Source organism: Plecotus auritus (assembly GCF_963455305.1).
Source record: "Plecotus auritus genome assembly, chromosome: 8".
Classification (NCBI taxonomy): Eukaryota; Metazoa; Chordata; class Mammalia; order Chiroptera; family Vespertilionidae; genus Plecotus; species Plecotus auritus.
In genome coordinates this window covers 42,406,436-42,432,751 of record NC_137782.1, presented here as the reverse complement: position 1 = coordinate 42,432,751, position 26,316 = coordinate 42,406,436, and the positions used below count along the sequence as shown (strand labels likewise).

The 26,316-nt window shown below is 49.5% G+C and overlaps 1 protein-coding gene across 5 annotated transcripts in view; it reads left to right on the top strand.

Annotated features, from left to right (window-relative positions):
- Window positions 1-7,864: 7,864 nt before the first annotated feature.
- The window catches only part of CTDP1 (CTD phosphatase subunit 1), a 35,298-nt gene continuing 16,846 nt past the window's right edge, over window positions 7,865-26,316 (top strand). For 2 of the 5 annotated variants that reach the window (XR_013961390.1, XM_080683703.1), the window contains exons 1-10: window positions 8,098-8,708; window positions 12,942-13,025; window positions 13,455-13,548; window positions 15,183-15,311; window positions 18,303-18,453; window positions 19,847-19,937; window positions 21,681-21,847; window positions 22,276-23,238; window positions 23,554-23,695; window positions 24,390-24,593. Coding sequence is in view for 4 of the 5 variants with exons in the window: in XM_080683703.1 (XP_080539829.1) it covers window positions 8,401-8,708; window positions 12,942-13,025; window positions 13,455-13,548; window positions 15,183-15,311; window positions 18,303-18,453; window positions 19,847-19,937; window positions 21,681-21,847; window positions 22,276-23,238; window positions 23,554-23,695; window positions 24,390-24,593 (2,333 nt within the window). In the remaining variant the exon portion in view is untranslated. Of the gene's footprint in view, window positions 7,937-8,001; window positions 8,709-12,941; window positions 13,026-13,454; window positions 13,549-15,182; window positions 15,312-18,302; window positions 18,454-19,846; window positions 19,938-21,680; window positions 21,848-22,275; window positions 23,239-23,553; window positions 23,696-24,389; window positions 24,594-26,316 lie in introns of those variants that run through there. The other 3 variants (XM_080683702.1, XM_080683701.1, XM_080683704.1) reach the window with 3 other exon arrangements.

Genomic DNA, 26,316 nt, shown 5'->3' with positions numbered 1-26,316 from the left:
AGAGACTGGACAAAAAGCATATACCTATGGATGAGGACAGTGGGGGGGAGGTAAGGGCAGAGGGTGGGGTGGGAACTGGGTGGAGGGGAGCTATGGGGGGGGAAGATTAACAATTGCAATAATCTGAACAATAAAGATTTATTAAATTTTAAAAATTAAATTAAATTAAAAAATAAAAATAAATAAAAAACATAAGTTGCCTAGAGAACAAGCGGCAGACAGCTAAAACAACTAGAAGATATTAACATTAGGACTAGTAGTATTAAATATATAGTCACTTGTAGAAATAAATGGCGGTTAAAGAGAGGGTATCATATGTAATGAATTGATATATATATAACCTAATACTGTAACTATTATACAACTATGAAATTCAAATTGGAGGGAGGAGAGGAAGGGCACAGGATATGCAAAATTATTAACTGTTTTCAGTAATCATAATTGGTGGTGGTAATAACAGCATTGTAACCTGATATTGTGTGTATAATGTGGGATAAAAACATAGGAATCATGTATCATAGAAATGTACAATGGAAATCTATATAATCTTCTTAACCAATGTCAGCCCAATAAATTTCATTTTAAAAAGTAAAAAAATATATAAATAAATGAATAAGTAACAAAAAAAGAAGTAGCATGTTCCTTTCAGCCAAAACACCTTTGCTTTCATTATTCCTCTCTTCCCTCAGAGCCATTTTGCTGCATAAAGGGCTGTCAGCCAAGCCCAGGGGGCAGTAGCAGAGGCAGTGAGCTCCTGAGTGAGCCAGAGTGCTCCGGCACTCACACGGCACCATGCAGAACAGAAGGGATTGCTCTGTACAACTGCACACAGTACAGCTGTTGTGGACCTGACCTATCATGTAATAACATCCTGTACACACACATGTAATGCGCCTGCACACATCTTATCTCATGGAGCTCCCCGCTCCAAGCGACTTTAAATTCTCATGTCAGAAGTGCCTCTTGTTACCAGACATGTCAGCAAGGCTCTTCCACTCACAGGAACTTCCCTATCTCTAGCTTTTCCGCTGCCCCCTCATCAAAATAAAGAGGACCCTGAGCACACGGCTCCTCTAAGATCAGTGCTATATCTTGAAAAACAGGCCCAAGAAAAAGCAGGAAGGGGGGGGGGTGTCCTCTTTGATCTACTTAATCCACTTAAAAACAAACAAAAAAATCAAAGACAAGAATTTCCACTTTGGGCAATGGGCATCTAGATGCTCTAGATTTTTCACACTGCAAATAATTCCGTTTTCAAATTAATTTCCATGCCAGCATGGGCTTGGAGGAGAGAAGGGACATCTTAAAGGCTCCCAAACCAGGGAAACCCTGATGAGTTGAAACTAGTCAGAAAAACTCAAAGTGGGGCTGCCTCGGAGAACTTGCCAGTATCAGAGCTGAGGGCTCCTACCCTGCAAGGATTCACAAGTGCCCCCACCTTGGCCCTCTGGCTCTTGTCATAGCAAATGTCACCAGGAGTCCCACAGATGAACATCAACCCAATGTGAGCTCCCAAAGGGCCCCAGCCACAAAAGGAAATGCACTTCTATGAATAAGAGTCAGTAGGAAGAAACATAAAACAGATTTATAACCACAAAGACAGCAATTATTCAAATGATCAGATTCAGAATCTCAGAAAATAGGTATGAACTATGAGAGAAAGAAGTAAATTACCAAAAAAATGAGTAATAACAGACTATAAATAAACATACATATTTGAAAAATATCCAAATAGAACTTTCATACGTAAAAATTATAATTTTTGAAGTAAAGCCTCAAAAGATGAGTTATCAGATTACACATAGGTGAAGAGAGATTAATAAACCAGAGGCTACATCTGAAGAAATCCTCCAGAACAGCAGTCGCCAACCTTTCGAACCTCACAGATCACCAGTGGTCTGCGGACCACTGGCTGGTGACTGCTGTTCCAGAACACTGAACAAAGAAATAAGAAGAAAATTATAAAAACAGATTTAACAAATAACTACTCAGCACTCCAGGGACTAAAAGGAAGAAGAAAGGACAACTAACCCATGAAGCCACAACACTCAGACACACGCGGTTTCAACAATGGAGACCAGAATCCAATGGAATAACATCTTCTAAATGAAAAAAGTCACTGCCATCTGTCAGTATCCCTCCCAAAACTCAAAACTATCTTTCCACAATGAGAGCAAAATAAAGCATTCTCTGATAAACAGGGAATGAGCTTAACTCTAACAGAGATTGACTGAAGGAATTCCATAGAATGTGCTGCTCAAAGGTGAACACTCATTCCCATAAGAAGGATAGTCAAACAACAAGTGCGTACTATTAGTACCTATCACGCTTATATAAATACTAGAGGCCGGTGCATGAATTCGTGCACCAGTGGGGTCCCTTGGTCTGGTCTGTGGAATCAGGCCAAAACTGGCTCTCCGACATCCCGAGGGGTCCCGGATTGCGAGAGGGCACAGGCCAGGCCGAGGAACCACACAGGTGCATGATCAGGACCAGGAAGGGATGCAGGAGGTTGGCCAGCCAAGGAGGGACCGTGGGAGGGCTCCAGGGCATGTCTGGCCCATCTCACTCAGTCCCACCCAATTGACCAGAACCCAGCAGCAAGCTAACCTACCAGAGCATCTGCCCCCTGGTGGTCAGTGCACATCATAGCAAGCAGTTGAGCAGCCTTAGCATACCATTAGCATATTACTCTTTGATTGGTTGAACTGACAACTGGACAACTAGACACTTAGCATATTGGGCTTTTATTATATAGGATTAAGTATGCATTATTTTAGTAGAACCACCTTCTTTTCGTTGGACCGTAGCTTTCCTAATATGTAAATTATCTGTTACTAAAAAAAAAATAAAAAAAGGATATGAAAAGATGCTAAGCCAAATGGTCATTAGATGAATACAAATTACAATCACACATTTCATCTAGATTGGCAGAGATTAAGAAATTGCCCAGGGTGTGGTGGGAGTATAGGACCATTTGTGAAAACATCAGCTCATGCACCTTCTATGACTTAGCAAGTCCACCCCTTGGTTCTTGCCCTCAAGAGAGACCAGCAGAGTGGATTTGCTGTAGCACCTTCCACACACCAGAACTGGAACACAATTCAGCGTCCACCCACAAGAGAATGGGTAGATGCATCATCCTGTTACAGTCACATAGAACACATATATGATGTATTTTCATAAAAAAGCAAACTAAACAATGTATTTGTGTAAATAGCAGGTCCTCAAATAGCATCATTCTATTCAATGTTGCTTAAAGTCACAGAACCCATCAAGGATACTAGGTGAGGACTTCCTATACAATGTTCATACGCAGCAAACAGAACATGAAAGAATGACAAACATGACATTGAGATGGTGGACCCCTCTGGTGTGGAATTGAGGGGATAGGATGAGATGGTGAGGAGCCCATTGGCAGCTGTAACAATATTGGAAATGTGCTAGGTTTTAGATTGGCTGATGGGTTCATTTTAGGATTGCATGTGATCTTTGGTACATTCATAATTTATGTAATTTTTAAATGGGGAGAGAAGAACAAAGAGAGATGGAGATCCAGCTAAAAGCTGTTAGATGTCACTGCTGGGGCAAAAATGAATTGGCAACCCTGGTCTGTGCTCCTCTCCCATCACTTGTTTCACAAAGTTGCCCCACCCCCCTCCCAGACAAGCTCCACTCTTGCCTGTACTCAGTCCTCACACTGGAAAGCCAGCCCTTTGTCTAACTTGAACTCTGCACAGCATTGGACACACTGACCACTCCTGCTCACTGCCCACATCTCTGCAGCTCCTTTCCCAACATGCTCCCCTCACTTGCTGTGTGGGGCAAAAGTAGGTTAACAGTTGTGAGTACACAAAAGTTTATTCTTGTATTATTTTTATTAATTCTTGTATCATTTTCCGTATGAACAACTGTAAACTCACTTTTGCCCCATCCTGAATATTAGGATGGGGAAGAGGCCATTGTCCCTCATGGCAGTAACGTGAAAATTGTGTTGTTGTTTTTTTAAGGAGCTTTAATAGGAAATAATATATGCTTCTGTGTTAATTCTAGAAAAGCAATGCTTCTTTTAGTGAGATGTGCTTCTTGGGTAACCAGGGAAAGAAAAATCAGCAACAGCTGCTGCTGGGGTGGCTTCTTTCAACACCTGGCCACACCTGAGGACCTGGGCTTTGGAGGAGCTTCTAGCATGTCAAACTCAAAGGCTAACAGGGACCAAATAAACGAGGCATGCGGCCCGCAGGCTGCAAGTTTGACATGCTTGTTCTAGAGAAAACTCTGGGGGACCAGAGGTGGGACACAGGTGGGAAGTAAAAGGTGTGGAGGTGAAGACTTTTGGAACATTCAGAGACAATGAGATTAGTGCTAACTACGTGTTGCAGGCCTGCTCCTATTTCTTTTTTTTTTTTTTTTTTTCAAATTTTTATTAAGGTATTATATGTGTACATATCTTACCATTGCCCCCCACCCCCACCCCACTCCCATACATGCCCTCACCCCCCAATGTTTTGCATCCATTGGTTACTCTTATATACATGCATATAAGTCCTTCTGTTGATCTCTTATTTCCCCCACCTCTCCCTAACCTTACCACTGTAATTTGACAGTCTGTTTGATGCTTTACTGCCTCTGTAACTATCTTTTTGTTCATCAGTTTATAATGTTTTTCATTATCCCCAAATGAGTGGGATCATGTGGTATTTTTCTTTCATTGACTGGCTTATTTCACTTAGCATAATGTTCTCTAATTCCATCCAAGTGCCTACAAATGGTAGTAATTCCTTCTTTTTTACGACAGCATAGTATTCCATTGTGTAGATGTACCATAGTTTTCTGATCCAGTCATCTGCTGATGGGCACCTAGGCTGTTTCCAAATCTTAGCTATTGTAAATTGTGCTGCTATGAACATAGGGGTGCATATATCCTTTCTGATTGGTGTTTCTGGTTTCTTAGGATATATTCCTAGGAGTGGGATTACTGGGTCAAATGGGAGTTCCATTTTCAGTTTTTTGAGGAAACTCCATACTGTTCTCCACAGTGGCTGCACCAGTCTGCATTCCCACCAGCAGTGCACGAGGGTTCCTTTTTCTCCGCATCCTCGCCAACACTTGTCGTTTGTTGATTTGTTGATGATAGCCATTCTGACAGGTGTGAGATGGTATCGCATTGTTGTTTTGATTTGCATCTCTCGGATAATTAGTGACTTTGAGCATGTTTTCATGTGTCTCTTGGCCTTCCTTCTGTCTTCTTTCGAAAAGCTTCTATTTAGGTCCGTTGCCCATTTTTTTATTGGATCATTTATCTTCCTTTTATTAAGTTGTATAAGCTGCCTGTAGATGTTGGAAATTAAACCTTTATCAGTGATACCATTTGCAAATATGTTCTCCCATACAGTGGGGTTTCTTGTTGTTTTGTTGATGGTTTCTTTTGCTGTGCAAAAGCTTTTTATTTTGATGTAGTCCCATTTGTTTATTTTCTGTTTGGCTTCCATTGCCCTAGGGGCAGTATCACTGAAAAAGTTCTTTTGGCATATGTCTGAGATTTTGCTGCCTGTGGATTCCTCTAGTATTTTTATGGTTTCCCGTCTTATATTTAAGTCCTGTACCCATTTTGAGTTTATTTTTGTGTATGGTGTAAGTTGGTGATCTAGTTTCATTTTTTTGCATGTATCTGTCCAATTTTCCCAACACCATTTATTAAAGAGACTGTCTTGACTCCATTGTATGCTCATGCCTCCTTTGTCAAATATTAAATGCGCATATTGGTTTGGGTCGATATCTGGATTCTCTATTCTGTTCCATTGATCTATATGTCTGTTCTTGTGCCAGTACCAGGCTGTTTTGATGACAGTGGCTTTGTAATACAGCTTGAAATCTGGTATTGAGATCCCTCCTACTTTATTCTTCTTTCTCAGGATTGCTGTGGCTATTCGGGGTCTTTTTTTATTCCAGATGAATTTTTGGAGAGTTCTTTCTAGGTCTGTGAAATACGCCGTTGGTATTTTAATGGGGAGTGCATTGAATCTATAGATTGCTTTGGGTAGTATGGACATTTTAATGATGTTGATTCTACCAATCCATGAACATGGTATGTTCTTCCATCTGTTTACATCTTCCTCTATCTCTTTTTTCAGTGTCCTGTAGTTTTCCGCATATAGGTCTTTTACCTCCTTGGTTAGGTTTATTCCTAAGTATCTTAATTTTTTTGGTGCGATGGAAAATGGGATTGCTTTTTTAGTCTCTCTTTCTGTAAGTTCATTGTTGGTGTATAGAAATGCCATAGATTTCTTGGTGTTAATTTTGTATCCTGCTACATTGCCGAATTCATTTATTAAGTCTGTTAGTTTTTTGATGGAGTCTTTCGGGTTTTTTATGTACAATATCATGTCATCTGCAAATAAGGACAGCTTTACTTCTTCTTTTCCAAATTGGATGCCTTTTATTTCTTCTTCTTGTCTAATTGCAGTGGCTAATACTTCCAGTACTATGTCAAACAGGAGTGGTGAGAGTGGGCATCCCTGTCTTGTTCCTGTTCTTAGGGGAAATGGTTTTAGTTTTTGCCCATTGAGTATGATGTTAGCTGTGGGTTTATCATATATAGCTTTTATGATGTTGAGGTATGATCCTTCTATTCCCACCTTGTTGAGAGTTTTTATCAAGAAAGGGTGTTGGATTTTGTCAAATGCTTTTTCTGCATCAATTGATATGACTATGTGATTTTTATCTCTCAATTTGTTTATGTGATGTATCACATTTATTGATTTGCGGATATTGAACCATCCTTGCGTTCCTGGGATAAACCCTACTTGGTCATGGTGTATGATCTTTCTGATGTACTGCTGGATCCGATTTGCTAGAATTTTGCTGCTCCTATTTCTACTTCAATTTCTGTATTTTTGTTCTTCTAGGGATTTATCTATTTCATCTAACTTATCTAACTTGGTGTTCGTGTTATTCCCTTAGAATCCTTTGTATTTCTGTGTGGTTGGCAGTGCTATTTTCTTTCATTCCCCTCGCCCCTGTCAACCCAGCTAGTTTTGTCCATTTTTTTAGATTTCTACTGTTTTTATATTTCCTTTATTCCTGCTCTAATAATTATTTCTTGCCTTTTTGCTTGGGGTTTCGTTTGCTCTTCTTTTTCTGATTTCTTACGGTCAAAAGCTAGGTTCTTGATATATTTCTTCTTTAAACAGACATTTTAGCCTTACATTCTAAAGCACTGCAGCACCCAAGTTTTAGTCTATTTGTTCTTCTTTTCACTCACATTTTCTTACTGCTGTGTGACTTCTTCTTTGAAACACTGGTTACTCAGTATTGTTAATTTCCAGCTAACTGTGAGTTTTCCACGTTGATGTATAATTTTAACTTTATGGTAGACACAAAACAAGCTCAGTGTGGCTCCTCCAAACTCTGAGAACTGTTTTTTGTCCTGCCTGAGGCCAGGGGACGCGCCAGTCACGCTGCCTGTACCGGGAGTCCAGCCCGCACGTCCTTGGGCTGGGGACCCAACCTCTGAGGCGGCGAGGAAAGGTGCTTCCGTCCACAGCTCCCGAGAACAGCAGGTGTGTAGTCACCCCGTTCTGAGGAATGCCCTTCAAGGTCACCACGACGACTTCCACTATCTCTCCGTACTAGGAAGCCGCGACGAAGCCGAGGCCTCCCCACGTGAGCGAGCGGCGCAGACAACTCGGTACATACACAATCCCTCTGACCCTGACCCCGCCCTGGCACACGGGAAAGCGGCTCAGCGGCCCGAGTTGCATGCCGGTACTTGTAGTTATCAAGACGCCCGCCTTAGCGCGCGAGGGGACAGTAGAACGGCAGTCCGCGTGGGATGCCGGGATTCGTAGTTCACAGGACGCCCGCCTTAGCGCGAACGTTTGGACGGCGGCTGGCGTTGCGTGCCGGAACTCGCAAAGCCTTATGGGGATCCGCGGTAAGGCAGCGCTCGGTGCATGCCGGGACTCAGGGTTTAAAGACCCCCTGTGCCTCAGTGCCTAAAGGGACCTGTGGGACAGCGGCGCGCACTGCATGCTGGGGCCGGTGTTCACCGAGTAAACGGGGCGTAGCAACACTGTTTCCGCCGGGCCCAGCTCCACGGGTTTGGTCCCGGAACACCTCGGTACCCGTTGCTGGTGCAGCGCCTCTCGGGCCCCGCGTGGGCTAGTGTTTACACGCGGGCTCCCTGGCGCACGCACGTGGCGTAGTGTGACGCCACACGCTGTCCCGGAAGTCGGCGCGGACCTGGGCGGCGGGTGGAAGCCGGTGCAAGAGTGGGAATCGCAGCGCAGCCACCGCCGCCGCCTGGGCCAGGGTCGCCCGCCCGCCCGCCGGTCCGCGATGGGCACCGGGCCCTGAGCGCCCTCCCGCCGCATCTCCGCAGCGAACCTGTTGGCCGCGATGGAGGTTCCTCCCGCCGACCGCGTTCCCGCCGAAGGCACCCCGCCGGCGGCCGTGGCGGAGGTGCGCTGCCCGGGTCCCGGTCCGCTACGCCTGCTCGAGTGGAGGGTGGCGGCGGGCGAGACCGTGCGCATCGGCTCGGTGTTGGCTGTGTTCGAGGCCGCCGCCGCCTCCGCGCAGCCCTCCGGGCTCCCCCCTGTCCGCGCCGGCTCCGGGGGCTGTGTGCGCGCCGAGCGCAGGCTGAGGTCGGAGCGCGCCGGCGTGGTGCGGGAGCTGTGCGCACAGCCGGGCCAGGTGGTGGCTCCCGGGTGAGTGAGTCGGGATGAGAGCGAGTGTCTCAGGTTGGGAGAGGGGCCAGGGCCGGAGCCGGGCACTAGGCAGGAGAGGGTCTAGGGGGCTGCGCTTGGGGAGAACTTTGCAGGGTAAGCCACTATTTGTGGTTTTTCTCTAGAACTCGGTTGTGTTCCCTCTTCTGCAATAGGTGCCTGTCCCTAAGACGCTTTATTTGTAAGTAGGAAAACTGGGGGCGACAGTGAGTATGGAACGAATCAGCGTGCTCCACGCTTGTCATCGTGCTATAAACTCCTGGGGGTGTGCACTTCAGATTCTCATAAACTTTGCTGAACGCGGTTGTAAAACCTGGTGCGGTTCTGCATCATAGTTCAGGAAGGAGGTGCAGCTGGGCTCCCTCCTAGGATTGACTCAGCTGCGGGTCCTTAGTTTTAACCTTCTTAAGGGACTGGTTTCCTCTATTGAGGTGTGTGAACCTGTCAGTGCATAGTTTGTGTGGTCTTGAGATCAGGTTGAAGTGGACACAGGTGTGTGTGCACATGACTCTTGATGGTTTTCATTGTCAAGAACAGAAAGGGGGCAGGTGAACATTCCTGCCTCCTGCTGGAGTGGTTAGTGTACAGCTTCCCTCTGGGGGCCACAGTGTACCCCCCCCCCCCCCCACAGTCAGCTTTCTGTCCACTCCTGCCTTCCTCTGGTGGTGCTGCTCACTCTGGTCTCCTCCCCTCCCCCTGGGGCTGCACTGACCCTCAGCTTCTGGTCTGTGCCCCCTCCTGGAAGCTAATGAGGACAGGATGGGATAAGGCCATCCTTTATCCCATCCCGGGGAGTCTCAGCCTGCGTCTACTCTCCTCACTCCTCCTTCAGCTCTGGTGCCTATGCCTGCCACCTGGATGCAGGTGGGAGGGGAGGGTGGGGAATGGATGTTTCCTCAGGATGGCATCCTCCACTGAAGTCAGCTGCCTGCCTTCCTTTAGAGGGAGAGGCTCACTGTTGTCTGTTTGACAAACTGTTGCCTGCTGTCATCACTACTTTGAAGTTATTTTACCTGACCTCTTGGGGCCTAATGAGCCTGTAAACCTACCAGCCTGTGCATGATGGAGGGTAAGCTCAATGCCAGTGAAGAGCCGTTCTCCGTGACGTTCTGTCCTCTGTGCAGCTATGGATGTGGGGGGCATGTTACCGGGTCTTTTCGCACAGAAGGGTGAGGCAGGGGTTGTCCAGGTGGAGTGAGTCCTATGCCAAAGGGGACCTATAGCCGTGCTTGGGGGCACATCGTTAGCCAGGCACGTCATTGGGTCACAGGCTGTGGAGTGGTATGGTGAGGTCCAGGGGTCTGCAGGGTGACAGGAAAGTGGCTTTTGTGTGGGCTTCCCTTGGTCATAAGGGGACAAGTTAGAAGCTGGCTAGGGGGCAGGGCCGTCTAGGTGTGGGGGGAAGATGGGAGGGGACCTGAGGGCTGCCGGCATGAGTCCTTTGGGAGCAGTCTGGGCCCTTCTCTCTGTCCTGCTGTGGTCTGCCGGAGGGTCTTTCTGAAAGAACACCGATAACTATCGATATATCCAGTGGCCTAGGTCTGTGTGTTTGTGACCAGCAAGTACAGCGCATGTGTTTTGGGTGCAGTTTGGTGAGTCTTGGAAACAACCACTTAGTCAGGATAAGGACATCTCCCTCGTCCAGGCATGTATTTTAACTTCATCTGGTTCCTCTTAGGGGCATTTAACATTGACACTCTTTCTCTGAGATGGTACCTCCCTGATGTCTGTCATGGGCCTGGCTGTGCAGCCTCTGTGACACTGATTTCTTTTTAATTGTCATTCTTTTCCCCACCCATCCTTAATCATTGGGGCTCCCCAAAGGCCCATCATTGTCTGTTTCCTTGTTGGTGGTGACACCCTGGCCCCGTCCACTTCCTGGCTTGCATTCCCCTGTGCCCTCTGCCAATGGCCCCTGTCCCTCACTTGCTGGTTCCCAGGAGAATCTCCTGTTCTTGTTTCTATCTCCCTCCTGTTTCTCTCCTTCCATGTTCCCTGGGTCCAGTCGGTCTTCAGAAGGCAGGTTTGCTCTGGGGCGTGTGGCACTATGTGTGTTCTGCCAGCTCCCTTGTCAAGTAGCACCTACTCTGGTGCCATGGGGCTTGTCTACCTGCCTACTCACTCTGTGCCCAGTGCCCTTCAGCTGGACCCTCTGGTCTCAAAGCCACCGCTCTATGCTCTTCCTACTCTGACCTTGGGAGCCTCAAGCCTCTCACCTGCTACCTTATCATCTGTTAAGACCCAAATGTTCTCTCCGGGGCTGTACTGGAAGCTTCCTTCCACCTTAGAGTTAATCCTCTAGCAGCGATTTTCAACTGGTGTGCCCCAAGAATTTTTAAAACATGCAATACCTGACTGTTTAGTCAGAGGCACTGACCTCTTTTCCCTTAGATTGTCTAACAAAAAAATGACAGCCACCACCGATAGCCATCTGGTATTTTTTTGGTGTGCCGCAGAATTTTAGTAATTAGCTTATGTGTGCCGTGAGATGAAAAAAGTTGAAAACTACTGGTCTATAAGTTAGTGGTCTTACTCTGGGTTCCCATCCAATCTTAGTGATCCTGGGCAAGATAGTCTTCTTAATAAATATACAGATAAATTAGACTTTATCAAAACTAAGAACTCGGTCTTCAAAAAACAGTTAAGAAAACGAAAAGGCAGGCTACAGACTGGAAACCTATACCTTGTAAAGCATTTTGACCTGTTTATTGGTTGAACTAGAGACACACCAAGTATGTCTTTGGGTTAATGTTATTAGGGGCAATTGATGAAATCCTGGTACATTTTTTGGGGAATTCCTGAAAAAATATTCTCCAAGTCATAAGTTTTAGTTTAAAAGTAAGGAAAGTGAATAAATGCAGACTTCAGTGCCCTTCCTCACTGGTGGTGTGTGGCCCACGTGTTCTCACGGGGTAGCAGGACTGCAGAACCTGTAGTAAACGTAAGCAGCATCGGCACTTTTAAACCTTGTAGACGGGTGAACAAACCCGTTTGCTCAGTTTCTCACAAAACCTACCACCAGTGTTCCCAGGGGCAAACATCAGGTTCCAGGGCCCCACAAGTTTCCTTCAAAAGACCCATTAGCCAGGGATCAAAATGCACCTTTGACTTTTGGGAAAGGCCTCAAGTCCCTTTGCTAAACTCTGCTACGTGTTCTCAGGTGAGGGAGGGCCCCAGTAGGAATGGAACCTGAATTAGCACTGAAGGGGGTCTGGGAAAGTGGGTGGGACCTTATTGTGGCAGCTGGGCAAGTGTCCTCTGAGGGCTGACCCAGAGGGACTGGGAGAGGTGGGTGGGATTGGAGAAGAGGGTTCTGGTGCTCCTGTGAGGGTCACTGAGCCTGAATAACTGGAAGAAGGGGTGCCCACGTGGGGGTGGGGTTTGAGTATGGATGGGGTGCTGAGGAGCCATATGAAGGGGGAGGGGCGAGAATGGGGGTGGAGTGGCAGCGCCCCAGCTCTGGAAAGCAGAGGCAGAAGACCATTGGTGAGAGATGAAGAATGCAGGGTGCCCAGAGTGGTGGACAGTAAGCTGGGGACAGGTGCAAAGGCTTCTGGGAAGATCTCTGTGAGGGGCTGTGTGGGGTCCAGTACAGCGGCTGGTCTGTTCCAGACAGGAAACAAGCAGATTTTTGGCTAGAGGTTTAGATGGCATTAATAGCAGGGGAGAGCATGCTCCAGGGTGAGGAATAAGGTGATGGGGACAAATCAGCGCTGAGGTTAGAGGCTGCAGACACGGGACAGCGAGGCCCTCGCCCTGGGTCCCACCCATGCAAAGAAAATAGTAATTTCTGTGTTTGTAGAAACTGGAACTATTGCAATAGTCTTATCAGAAGTGCAGATGCATCGCAGCCTCTCTCTGCACTGGGAACACGGGGAAGGCAGCCACTTATTGTTGGTATTATTGTTCCTTGTTGTATTAACAAAGTTTCAGTTTTTGTAGATTGTTTATCATAAATGTAAGAGTATTTGAGATAGTTTCCTCTCCTGACAGGACATTTTCAGTTCCTGCACCTGTTCTATGTGGTTTGTTTTGTTGTAGGTGAGTGGAGTCCACAAGTGAGACATCTGTCCTCCATTTTACAGCCAGAGCACAGGAGTCCCCGCGAGGCGTGCAGCAGCCAGGTCTTCCTCCCACTCAGGGAGAGTAGTGAGAAACCAGAGTCCCAGTGTCTCCCTTCCTGATTTCTGCTTTTTGCCCCCCCCTCATTTCTAGAGCGGTTCTGGTGCGAGTCGAAGGATGCAGCCACCCAGTCGTCATGAAGGGTTTGTGCGCCGAGTGTGGCCAAGACCTGACTCAGTAAGTACTGGCCCGGCGTGAGCATAGTGCCTTTCATGTTGGAAGGGGGACCATGGGTACAGAGGTGAAGGGTGGAGGGCACGGGTAGGGGCTGGGAACCTGACTGCTCTAAGGTCAGCTCGCCCAGTCACCCACTGTGAGAGGGAAGCACTAGTGAGTAGAGATGCGTTTCTGATCCTACGGTGTGCGTAGGGGGTGCTGTGCCTGGCTGTTTCCTCATGGAGTGCCTGTGTCAGGGTGACATCAGTGTGTTTTCAGCAGAGCTCTGTGAGGGACTGGAACGTAATTGTTTGGCCAGTCTCCCGTGTGTTTTAAGTGGACAACATTCTGCAGTTGCCAGCAGCACATCTACCACAATGGAAATGAAAGTGCTCACTGCATTGGTCAGCAGCCGAAGGCAGCCACCTTACAGCCTTCTTGCTTCCGCAGGCTGCAGAGCAAGAACGGGAGGCAGCAGATGCCACTGTCCACAGCCACCGTGTCGATGGTGCACAGTGTCCCGGAGCTGATGGTGAGCTCCGAGGTGAGTGCCACTCCTGGGTTCCAGAGCAGGGAGAGGGCAGCCGGAGAACGTGCAGGGCTTTGATCACCTTTATCTCTGACGTGACCTCTGGGAGGACGATGAGTATGTGGACTGCATTTGTCTCTTTCCCAAATGATTCCACCTGGGAGGCACCTGGCTCTCTGCTTTCTAGGGCTTTGGATCCGGTACCCTGGAGCCAGGTCTGGGCTGGAGGGATTAGACATGTGAACACATGCTATGACCAGCGGATCTGGTCGGGGATGCTAAGGGCCAGGGTTAGAGCCCATGAGCAGCTGCCGCCAGGACAGGTGGCTGTGCAAGAGGTGACCTGGGTAGAGTCGAGGGCATCGACAGTGCTGGTGGAGCAGACAGGGGTGCAGGGACCCCGAAGAGGCCTCAGAGCTCCTAGGGGGGCCCCTGTGCATTTGTGTACCAGCAGGCCCAGCTGCCCAGGAATTGAAGGTGTCTGCACAGATAGGAAGTTTGGAGTTTTACCATATCTGCTCCTTTTATGCATTCCAAGAACACCTGACACCTCATGTTTCTATGGTCTGAGTCTAATGGGCTGAGTGAGCATTGCCAGGACAGAGCACAGGAACAGGTCTATTGGGGTTGTATAAAAACTCAGTTATAAAGCATTTTCAGAGTTCTGCATCTGTGTGAGTAGGTGATACATTGTTACAGGGTTTTTTTTTAGATTTGTGCTTTTAAGTGATAACCTACTTTATTTTTTATGAGAAAGACAAAATACCAGGTACATGATTCAAGTTTTTCTGAATTACTGGACTTTAAACAAATGTAAATACGTGGGGGGGGGGGGTATGTGGGAGGGGGGAGAGAGAGAGAGAACTAGGGAACTGGAGGATTAAAGAGAAGAGTGTCCCCCGTTTCCTGCCATCACGGAACCACTGTTGGCTTCAATCCCTTCAGGAACAGAGGTTAGAATTCTGTGCAACCTAATGAGAGCCAGTGTTTGTTGACAGTATAACTGAGTTACAGTGAGAAATGGTAGTGATGCAGGCCCCAAAGTCTTTGTCATGGGCCCACATCAGTCCCCTCATCGGCTGAGTGTGGTAGTACCAGGCCCTTCCAAGAGCAGTGTCCCTGCTGGCCCGCAAGGGCAACATCTGGGCCACGCCGTCTCCAGGACCCACCTGGGCCTCTTCCAAGGTGAAGCCCAGCGCCGAGCAGCGGGCACCTGAGAATGCATCCCACATGTCTGCTGCTGCACCTCATGTCCTAGTTGTCCCTGTCCCTGCCTACCGTCCCACTTTCCCCATTTCTTCTGCAGTTCACAGTGTTGAGTTGCTCCACAGCATCCAACTAATTTTTATAGGAACCACCACTTCCTTTTACCTCCTTTTTCATTGGTTTACACCTTTCGTGAAATGACAGAATTAGGATCATAAGGCAGAGTGCCTTGCGGGGTGTGGTACACACTGCAGGCTCCAGGCAGCAGAGGAGTAGCCCTGTGGCCCCACGTGGTCTGAACAAAAGTGGGTCCACTGGCAGGCAGTGCAGAGGGCAGTGAAGAATATGCTCAGCTTCCACCTATTTTTCTTAATGAAATTGAATTTTATTTTGGATCCGGATATACTTGCATTGTCATTTTTCCTTTTTCGTTTTAACTTCAGCAAGCAGAGCAGCTAGGGAGGGAAGACCAGCAGCGACTGCATCGGAACAGGAAGCTGGTGCTCATGGTCGACTTGGACCAGACCCTGATCCACACCACCGAGCAGCAGTGCCAGCAGATGTCAAACAAAGTGAGTGCGGCGGCCCTCGGGGCTCCTCCACGGCCTGTGCCACAGGCAGGTCCCCGACACGGTCCTCAGCACTGTGAACTGCAGGCCTGGAAGGCCCAGGGGGCAGGCAGAGTGGACAGCAAAGGGGGCGGTCTTGGGGGAGAGGAGGAGGTTTGTGTGCTCTTCAGGAATGTCTGCAATGGGGGGCAGTGCAGGTGCACCCGGACTGTAGGTGAGGCTGGACATCACCCTGCATGAATTCTCCAGCAAAATACAGAGAATGGGCCAAGGAAGGAATGCTACTTCAACTTTGTGCTCAGAAGTTGTGGAGCCGAGAAGTTGAACTTCTGGACCTTTCAGAAGGCTGCGTGCCTGTTGCAGGTGGCTGTTCCCAGGCAGGTGTCAGCTCCTGCTGTCATTACCTAGAGACCAGCATCACCGATATCGTCACCTTTCACTTCTTTGTTGCTGTGTAGCCCTCTTGTTAGTGCTCGGATTTTCGTGTCCACAGAGCTCAGCAGTCTGGTTAGGACAGCACTGTGGGAAGGTGTCCTTGACAGAGGGGCCAGGCCAGGCTGGCACACGGGTTTATCGTGCCTTTGAAGTCAGGCATTTATAAGACAGTTGAACTGGTTGTAACATGCCAGTTTCTCAGCTAATGTGGTCCAAAAGGCAAATGTCAGCATCTGCATGGCCAGTCCTCTGCTACTGCTAGGGCTTCAGTGCTGCCACACCCTGCCCATGGGCCCATCCCTCTGCTGGGCTCAGTAACAGCGTGATGACAGGGCTTTGCCGGCCACCCAGAGCCCCCCCACCCCCCCACCCACACACATGCTGCTGCTGACCCGGGACGCTGCTGACGACTTCAGACATATTTACTTCTTAACGTGTGCCTTTAAGGATGTTTATTGCAATTCATGGACTATTTAACTGTTGAGTGGGGTGCAAGTTGTTTATAAGGTTTCATTCTTATTAGTCTTCTAACAACCTGATTACGAGGGCTTTGACTGACTTAGAACTGGGAAAAGTTAACTAAGCCTAAGATTGGTTACTTTTCCTTTATAGTTGTTTAGAGCATTTTTACTGAGAAAATTAATGATAAATAGGATTAAAAAGATCAGAGTTTACTTCCTGAGGAGAGGGAGCCTATTTGCCTATTAATTGTGTATAAGCAGGTTGGTATTACTAATTTTACCTGTCTGCTTAGGTGGTTTAGAATGCTGTTTCAGCTTCTGTGATGTGTCTGTAAGTTAATAAAGCTGTGTCTTAAAATTGTCTGTGAGGTAGACTAGCTTATGTGGGAACCTGTGGCTTGCTTTCATTGATAACTGGGGAAGATACTGTCAGCAGATTAATGGGAACCTGTTCTAAGCCGACTGTGGTTCTGCTATTTGACAAACGTCAGTATTTGAAGGAACAAAGACGAGTGACATTACTTTGCTTTATGCATCATTAACAAGAGTGGGCACAGTAGTCAGGATGTATGAGGGTCTGCTGGTGTCCTCGCAGCCCTTCAGTGACACTGCAGTGACTTGGGTAGTTGTCTTAGTTGTGATAGCTGGTTCCTGTGGGTGTTTGTCACAGGTAGTGACAAATAAAGTGAGTGCGGCGGGGCTCCTCCACGGCCTGTGCCACAGGCAGGTCCCCACACGGGACATGTGAAGGTTAATGTAACTACTTCATAGAATTCTCTGTGATGCTCTGTGTCTCTGATTCTAAAGAAACAGTAAGATCTTCGCCGTATGCACAGTGGATCGTCCGTGCATCTTAGACACACATGACCGCCGAAACCGGTTTGGCTCAGTGGATAGAGCGTCGGCCTGCGGACTGAAGGGTCCCGGGTTCGATTCTGGTCAAGGGCATGTACCTTGGTTGCGGGCACATTCCCAGTGGGAGGTGTGCAGGAGGCAGCTGATCGATGTTTCTCTCTCATCGATGTTTCTAACTCTCTATCCCTCTCCCTTCCTCTCTGTAAAATATCAATAAAATATATTAAAAAAAAAAAAAAAAAGACACACATGACCTTTATCCTGCTTACTTATAACAGACTAGGGGCCCAGTGCACAAATTATGCACCTTGAACTGTGGGCCATGAGGCTGTGGTGGGCACAGGGGCAGGTCTCAACTCCTCCTCCACACCACAGCCCCCAGTCCCCTGTCTGCCAGCAGCCCCGCTCCCACCGCCACTCCCACGCACTGATGGCGCTGGCCCTGCTTGCACCCGCTGACAGCGTGGAGTGTTTCGGGCCAGCTCCAGCAGCAGGTGTGAGTGGGGCCGGCACTGTCAATGGGTGCGAGCGGCAGCTCCTGCCCTAACCACCCCTCAGAAGCAGGGTGAGGTGGAGAAGTCCTCAGGGGCGATCAGGGCCAGAAGCCGCCGCCGCTCGCACCCGCTGATGGCACCAAGTGATTAGGACCAGGACCAGCATTGGCAGTGGGTGCAAGCCATGGCTCTGGCGCCGGCTTCAGGTGCAAGTTTGGGTGGCGCTGGAAGTGGGTGTGAGCAGGACTGGCGCCGGCAGCAGGTATGAACACCAGGTGGGACTGCAGCACGCAGGAGCAAAGAATTGTCAGTAATCACCAGAGGCTTGCCCTGATGACAGCGACTGGTGCCCCGCCTTCATCTGGCACCTCCACTCACCTGCTCCACCATCCTGCCACGGCCAACGCCCACCATGTTCCACACACGCCCCCAGTGGTCAGCACACATCATAGCGACTGGTTGTTCCACCGTTCAGTCTATTTGCATATTAGTCTTTTATTATATAGGATAGTTGTCCTCGTCATAGGTAGTTACTATAGGTACTTGCGGTGGTTTTGTAGGCAGTTACGTGTTGTCATCGGTAGTTGCTGTGTGAGTGGCCACAGCAGAGGGGGCTGAGCTCACTCCCGTGGAGCATGTATAAGGAAATCGTGTGTGCCAGGTAAGTTGGCACGATACCTGGACCCCTGTCCTGACGGTGGAGTCCATGCCCTCAGGTCCTCTGCTGACTGGGCGTTCGCTCTCCGCAGGGCATCCTGCACTTCCAGCTGGGCCGGGGTGAGCCGATGCTGCACACCCGCCTGCGTCCGCACTGCAGGGAGTTCCTGGAGAAGGTCGCCCGGCTGTACGAGCTGCACGTCTTCACCTTTGGCAGCCGGCTATATGCACACACGATCGCAGGTGAGCGTGCGACTCTGGATGAGCTGTGTGTGGTGAACATTGAAACTGGGTTATTTCTTACTGTCCGCCATGCTTGCTTGCTTTTTTTTTTTTTTTTATTTCAGAGAGGGGAAGGGAGAAGGAGAGATAAAAACGTTGATGAGAGAGAATCATTAATCGGCTGCTCCTACATGCCCCACACTGGGGATCGAGCCCACAACCTGGGCATGTGCCCCAACCAAGAATCGAACTGTGACCTCCTGGCTCACAGGTTGATGTTCAATCACTGAGCCACCGCAGCCATTCCTACCATGCTTTCTTGAAGGTGAAGGAAGCTCCCTGTCAGCCTCCCTGGGAGCTGGCAGTTGGGGTGGCCAGGCAGCGTTAAATCTCTAAAGTTGAGCCACTGCAGCCCCTCCCCACCTGCCTGCATCTAGATGGACTGGCTGCTGTCATGGGCCAGTTTGGGAGTTGGTCGGGACCACAGATACCTGGAAAAGTAAACATCTATAATAATAAAAGCGTAATATGCTAATTAGCCCCGACATCCTTCCGGATGAAGCCAAGGCTGTGAGGGAACCCCGGGTCCTGAGTGCCAGAGGGAAGCTGGTGCCGGCAGCCAGGGGAAAGAAGGCCTACTCTTGCACGAATTTCATCCATCGGGCTTCTAGTCTTATATATAAGTGAACTTAAATGTTTTACTGATTGGTTTGGAAACACTTGTGGGGCCACATTGCTTACGTCTGTCTGCACTTAACACTTGAGGTGCAGACAGGCGATCTTACTAGGAGCACACAGTGTGGCAGTTCAGCACTGACCTGTTGTCTTGGTGCAGACGTCGGGCTGTGCTGGCTGAGCTCAGTGCATGGAGGCAGCAGCCCTTGGGTCATGCAGCATTGCCCGTGGTGACCACGGCTGGGGGCAGTGTAGGGTGTGGGCTTTACCTCCCTGGGAACGGCTGGGATCCAGCCCCACTGACTGCAGGTAGACCTAGTACCTGCAATATGACATGGTCGCAGCTCGGTATTAGATGTGCGATGGTTAGATTCAGCACCTTGAAATTCTCTTTATTGGTTGGTCTTGGTCCTTTGTTGTTGCTAGAGAAATGAATTTCTCTTCCCCTCTTTACATTTAGTGCCTTTGTAGGAAATTTTAATCATGAACATGTAGGCAACATATTAAAGTAACTCATTTTGTAACTAAAATTCAACATATTTGCCATTAGCGTGTGGTTGCTGTGGCTATTGGGATAAGTGATTGGGACATGTGAAGGTTAATGTAACTACTTCATAGAATTCTCTGTGATGCTCTGTGTCTCTGATTCTAAAGAAACAGTAAGATCTTCGCCGTATGCACAGTGGATCGTCCGTGCATCTTAGACACACATGACCTTTATCCTGCTTTCTTTTCAAAGGCTTTTTAGACCCTGAGAAGAAGCTTTTTTCTCACCGAATATTATCAAGGGACGAGTGTATTGACCCGTTTTCTAAAACAGGGAACCTCAGGTACGTACCTGCTCTGTTCATCACAAAGCTTGCTGTCGGTTCCCATTGTGAAGATGCATTGGGAGCATCGAGCAGTAATTGTGTTTATTCTTGCATTTCTGCCACTGTCTCTGTTACTGTCTTCTAACCAGACCCCTACTTCCTGCCTCTCCCTGAATGTCCAGACAGTGGTGGGAGCCTGGGAGGATGGGGGTGTGGAGAGAAGGAGCTGAGAGCAGGGCTGGGGGGCACAGGAAATTCAGGTGACAGTGTCGGTAGAAAGCTCCCAGAGCTTCCCCAAGTACAAGGTGGGCTGTCCGTCAAGTCACAAGTTTAAAGAAGATGTTGGCATCTCAGGTTCACAATCCCTCGAGAGCTGGCTTGCTGTTAACGCTGGGAGTGTTAGGAGAGCCTAGGTCACATTTTCATCTGCCCCTCTGCTATTCCCACCCTTCCTGTCACCACTCCCCTTCCTGTCTTGTCCTGTCTATCCCTCTGCGACTGGGCCATCCCACCCAATCACAGTGCTCTTTGATATTCTCAGAAATGTCTTCTCTATATGAGCAATGTCCCCCTTTCTACCCAGTGTCAGGTAGAACTAACGAGACTGGATAGTAAGGCAGTAACAGCTGTGGCCTCAGTGACCTCCTGGCTGGTGTCTGCCACCTGCATCTAACATGTCGTGTTCAGATTTGGGGTATCCACACGACTGAGACCCATTCAAGTCAACGTGCACTAGGAAAAGTCTGAAAGCACTTGTTTCAGAAACAGACCTTGTGTGTTTGCTCCTTAGCATCAGAGTGAGCAGGTTGATGTGGACAAGGAAATAAGTGTGTCAGTGACCAAGGAGCCTGCTCCACAGTGGACACGGCAGTCCCCCATCTGGAATTAAATGTGCTGGAAGGCTTTTGCCACAGGTGTTTTAGCTACCTTATGTTCTTCTGGAAAATGGACTCAGAAAAATAATATTAATTTTGGACACATGAACATTTTTTCCTGGGTAGTGTAGCCTTTATTATTTATTAGCAGTAGAGAACCTGAACAGTGGTAGGCATCTCTACTGGGTTTATCCCCGATCTTGGAGACAGGCGAGAAGCAGTCATCATTCTGAGTATTGAGTGCTATGAGCCAGCTCTCTGAATCTCAGGGGTGTGGACAAAAATGAAATTTAAGGAGACCATGTGAGGTAGCAGAGCATGTCTGCACCCAGGGATGGCCTTTAGACCCTTGTTAATATTTCTGCTCACCCCCCACACACTAGTAGTTTTGGGGAATACAAGTCACCTTTTGGGAACTTCAGGGAACAGCTTTTTCAAACAGCTGAGTTTGAACAAGGCTGAGCCTTCCTGCCTCTCTCTCTCTCTCTGAAAGCCCTCACCTGGGAACAGGTGGGGGCAGATTCTGGCCTGTAGGCAGATAACCTATGTTTGTAAATGAAGTTGTACTGGGACGTGGCCACTGATTTAAGTTTGTCCGTGAGGCTTTGTTGGGACTGAAGCTTTCTCCTTCCTCTCTTGTCTTCTAAGGAGAGTGCTGACTCCTGCCTTGAGAAGTAGCAGAGACAGTGGAGGAAACTGTGACTGTTTTAATGTTACCTTCTCTAGAAACAATTTAAACACAAACTAAACAAAAGCCCTTCTGTACTTTGCATCTGTTTCGCATTAGTCTGCTGTCTAGTGGTTATGTGTAAGATAGTTAAGACTCTTATTTGATGATTCTTTTTTGTAAATCATGCTAGTAGTTCTGATACATTTTTACTTCTAGAAATCTCTTCCCTTGTGGAGACTCAATGGTTTGCATTATTGATGACCGAGAAGATGTCTGGAAGTTCGCCCCCAATCTGATCACCGTAAAGAAATACGTCTACTTTCAGGGCACAGGGGACATCAATGCTCCCCCAGGGTCCCGGGAGCCTCCAGCGAGAAAGAAAGGTGGGCAACTCCCTTCTAGTCCTCAGAGAAGTATTAGCATTTGCTTCACTGTCTCCTCCGCCTCTCACCTGCCTTGTGACTGCTCTGAATTCAGGACTCACTTTGTTGCTGCTTGTTGTATTTCAGTATTACAGAGGCCGTTGTGTTTATGTTATACTAAAAGGCATGACATTATTTTGTTTCTTAATCGTACAGTTTGAACATTTTTCCAATTGAGTAGGATTAAATAAAATGTTTTGAGGTATGCAATTATTGCTGCAGCCACTAAAATAGGACTGAGAGGTCTGGGCTGGGAGAAAGTGGGACCCAGCAGCGTCCCTGCAGTGGACAGCTCGATGGCCTGTCTGAAGCAGGGTGTAGCGGATGCGTCCTGCATTTTCCCATTTCTTGGAAATCATGGTAACCTCTCCTTTTGTGTGCACCTGCAGTGAATTATCCTCCCAAAGGTGCTGACATCGCAGATCAAGCTCCGTCCATTAAGGACCCTGAGGAGGGAAGGCCAGTTTCTGCAATCGAGCAGAGTAACGGCCTTGGGAAGCCCATGAGGGAACTCAACGGGGACTGGGCCTCGCCTGCTGCCCGATCCCCTTTGGTGGACGGTAGGGGGCCCCCAGTGTGTGTTCAGCAGCAGGGTCGGACCTCAGTGGAGAAGCAGCCCGCTCAGGGCACATCAGGCAGTGACCTGGACTTTGACTTATCCAGTGACAGTGAGAGCAGCAGTGAGTCGGAGGGTCAGTCCTCCACCACCTCTGATGGCGAAAGTGGGGAGAAGAAGAGCCAGAAGAAGCCTAAGGCTGCGCAGGACACCAGGAGAGCCATGCAGCAGGGCGGGGCCCCTGGCCCGGGTGGGGAGCGGCCCACACGGCCGAATCACTGCGGAGAGTCTGTGCCCGGAGTCCAACCTGATCTGCAGGAGGAGGGCGAGCGAGACAGCTTCTGTGGGCTGGCGGGTGGCTCTGCCGACAAGAAGGAGGCTGAGACGGAGTCCCAGAACAGTGAGCAGTCAGGCATCACGGTGGGCGAATCCCTGGACCAGAGCGTAGAGGAGGAGGAGGAGGACGAGGAGGAGGACGATGATGGCGATGACCACCTGGTCCACCTGGAGGAAATCCTCGCCCGCGTGCACTCTGACTACTATGCCAGATACGACCGCTACCTGCGCGGGGAGACCCAGGAAGCACCCGACATACGGAAGATCGTCCCTGAGCTCAAGAGCCGAGTACTGGCAGACGTGGCCATAATATTCAGTGGGCTGTACCCCACCAACTTCCCGGTGGAAAAGACGCGAGAGCACTACCATGCCACGGCCCTCGGAGCCAAGATCCTCACCCAGTTGGTGTTAGACCCTGACGCCCCTGACAGGGCCACCCACCTGATTGCTGCAAAGGCAGGTAAGTGGCCAGCCAGCTGCTAGGCCTTGCTAGGTCCTGCCCCCGGGGTGGGGGCGAGGACAACCGAGGGAGTTCATGGAGTAGAATGCATCTACATTGGCCTCTGCAATCATTCTTTGAAACTAGCAGGGCTCCTGTTTCATGTGGAATTTTCAGAAGCATCTTTCTGGTAATTACATAATGGCTAAGTCCTATTTGGACTGGTTCTCTGTCTGCCCATCTTGGGCCTAGGTATGCATGTGGGCGTGTCCTGGGTGCATGCCTCTGCTCTGTACTGGGTCCCTGAATAGCCAGGCCATTGCTCCCCTCTTGTAGGCACAGAGAAGGTGCGGCAGGCCCAGGCGTGCGGACAGCTGCACGTGGTGAACCCCGACTGGCTGTGGAGCTGCCTGGAGCGGTGGGACAAGGTGGAGGAGCAGCTCTTCCCTCTGAGCGAGGACTACGGCAAAGTGCAGAGGTGAGCTGCCAGCAGACTCGGCCCCATCTCCTCGAGAGCCCACCCCTGGCCACCAGCCTTACTGCTCGCAGACCCACACGGCATCCCCAATGTTAGGTGCGTGGCTTCCTCGGCCCTCCCACCTGTGCCCTGCCTGCCCCACTGTGGCTCCTCCAGGCTCCATCACGAACAGGTTATCCGGAAAAGGTGACCGTTACTGCCTAGGGAAGAAGTACAGGTTTTTTCCTGTGACTGCAGTAGGGCTGTCAGCAGTGAATCTAGTTTGTGTGTTTCTTTCACAACTGCTAGAAGTTACATGAGCCACACAACTGCTGTAGAGTCATTGGGAGAGGCTCAGCCGTGGCGAGGAATATGTAAGAGAGCCTAGTTTCGTTGTTTTTTTCCATAAAAGTTTGAAAAATGCTTCCTGTTCTTAAGGAGTTTGAATGTTGTATTTAGAGGGAAATCCTGGGACAGACATGAGGAAACAACAAACGCAGCCTGCACTTAGGTCCCGGGTGGGCGCACCTCTGGCCCGTGCTGTGTGATGTCCTGCCCAGGGCTCTGCCCTAGAAGTTAAGATGAGTGGTGTCCACGTCTTCATCTGCACAGGCTCTGAGCGTCAGAGGAGGGAGACCTCAGTTCGTGGGCCTGTGTAGGGCGTCTTGCATCCCCCGGTGAGTCCTGGCTCCTCATGGCCTGTTCTCACCCGCAGGGAGGACAGTCCCGCAGCCTTTCCCGACAGGCAGGGTGCGCTGCCAGCTGCCTTGTTCCATCCAACACCTGTGCACCCCAAGGCCCAGCCCGGCCCTGATGTCCGGATCTACGACGCCAGCACAGGCAAGCTCATCCGGAAGGGCACTACCAGCCCCGGGCCCCCCGGCTCCCTGCAGATCCACACGGGACACTCCTCTTTCAGGTATCTGCCGCGCCGCACCGCGGAGCACACCTGCTGGCAGGGCTTCCCTTGGGTGGGCTGGGTGTATCCAGTGCTGAGTTGGACTTGGCTGCCACTGAAGGCTCTGACTGCTGGTGTGGAAAAGCCTCCCCCACTTCCACTTCGGGCCTCTGCATACGTTTTTGTTTGTGTCAGCTGCCGTGCACTGGCTTGCTCACACTGGCTCAGTGTCGCCCTCCATGAGCCATTTCATTTGCTAACCACACGTGGGCCGTTGTTGGCCATATCACAGCAGATGATGGGCTGAGGGGTCGGGGGGGCGGGGCGCTGGGCCTGACCCTGATGCCTCAGGCCCACCAGGTCTGTCCCTTCCACAGGACAGATAGTTGTCGTGAGGGAGAAGGGCAGCTTTGGGCCTGTGCTGGGCTACGCCCCCCCCCCCCCCTAGTTCAGCAGCACAGCTTCCCTGGTCGCCTGCCCACTTCCACACAGCCCAGATGGGCTGGTGATGGCGATGGGGTGAGCAGGGCATGCAGGAGAGACGCCCAAGTGGACCCGCACCTGTGCTTCCCAAGGGGGCAGGGCACTTGCGGAGCAAACCGCCCCTCTGAGTCTCAGGTGCACCCTCCATTTCCTCTGTGCTGACAGGATCCTGAGTTTGAGGATCATACACCCCACTGTGTAAACAGTCTTGGGATGGTGTCTGAGATTTAAATGAGGGGTCTGAGGTTGGCATTTCAAAGAGCTGCCATTGGTGTGGCATTGTGGTAGACATGTGGCCCTGCATCATGTCCCCTCTCCCTCTAGAAAGCGCCGCGCCCCTCCCCCTGCCCCCAGCAGCTGTCCACGCTGGAAGTGGCCATTGATGCCTCCCTCTGGCCTTCCCCTGGACATGGTGACACTTCAGAGCCCAATTGAGCCACTCAGAGTGGACATAGAGCCACCCCTGAAGGCCAGGTAAAGTGTCCGCTGACCCTACTGTGGGGCCCCAGGTGTGACACACACCTGGGTTGGGCTTTTGTTTGGTGATTGGTTGTTTGTAACTAAAAGCATCATCACTATTAAATCCCACCAGTTAAGGAGTTATATTTGATCTCTATGCTGCTACTTGCGTTCCTGTGACCTCTAGTCATGATAATATCCAGGAAAGGTCGTGCGTCCCTTTAATAAATGGTGCCAGTGATTGGCCAAGTTTGCTGGGACTTGCAGTCCCACCAGCAGGTGCAGGTGTCAGGTCACATCTGTCGTGTCACCAGGCTGTTGTCTTCTCTCATCTCGACTCACCATTGGGATCTCACTTCAGCAAGCTGCCCTTTGTAGCCTTAACTTGCCCTTTTTTTCCTTCCTGGGTTTTTGTGAATTTCTGGGAAATGTTCGTTGAGTTAGAAAAGCATCCTGTAGTTGCTGCCATTGCAATGAAGGAGGCCAGAATTCTTCCCAGGTGGACTGCATCCCTCGCCCTTTGTGGATATATGGAATGCAGGGTATTTTCCTTTGTCGTCAGCACTTAGGGCTCAAACGTTTATAATGTGTAGTATTCACTCTCAGACCTTTCTTAACATATTTCTCACGATGGATTTCATCTGTATTCCACCCTCTCTTTAAAAATTCTGTGGTGAACAATATCATTTCGGGTATATATGTTTTTTAAAGTATAGCCTTTCCTTAGCACCCAGGTGAGCAAATGTTTGGCATCCTCTCTGTCGCCAGAGCAGCAGGTAGACGGTTGCTACTCAATTAAAGG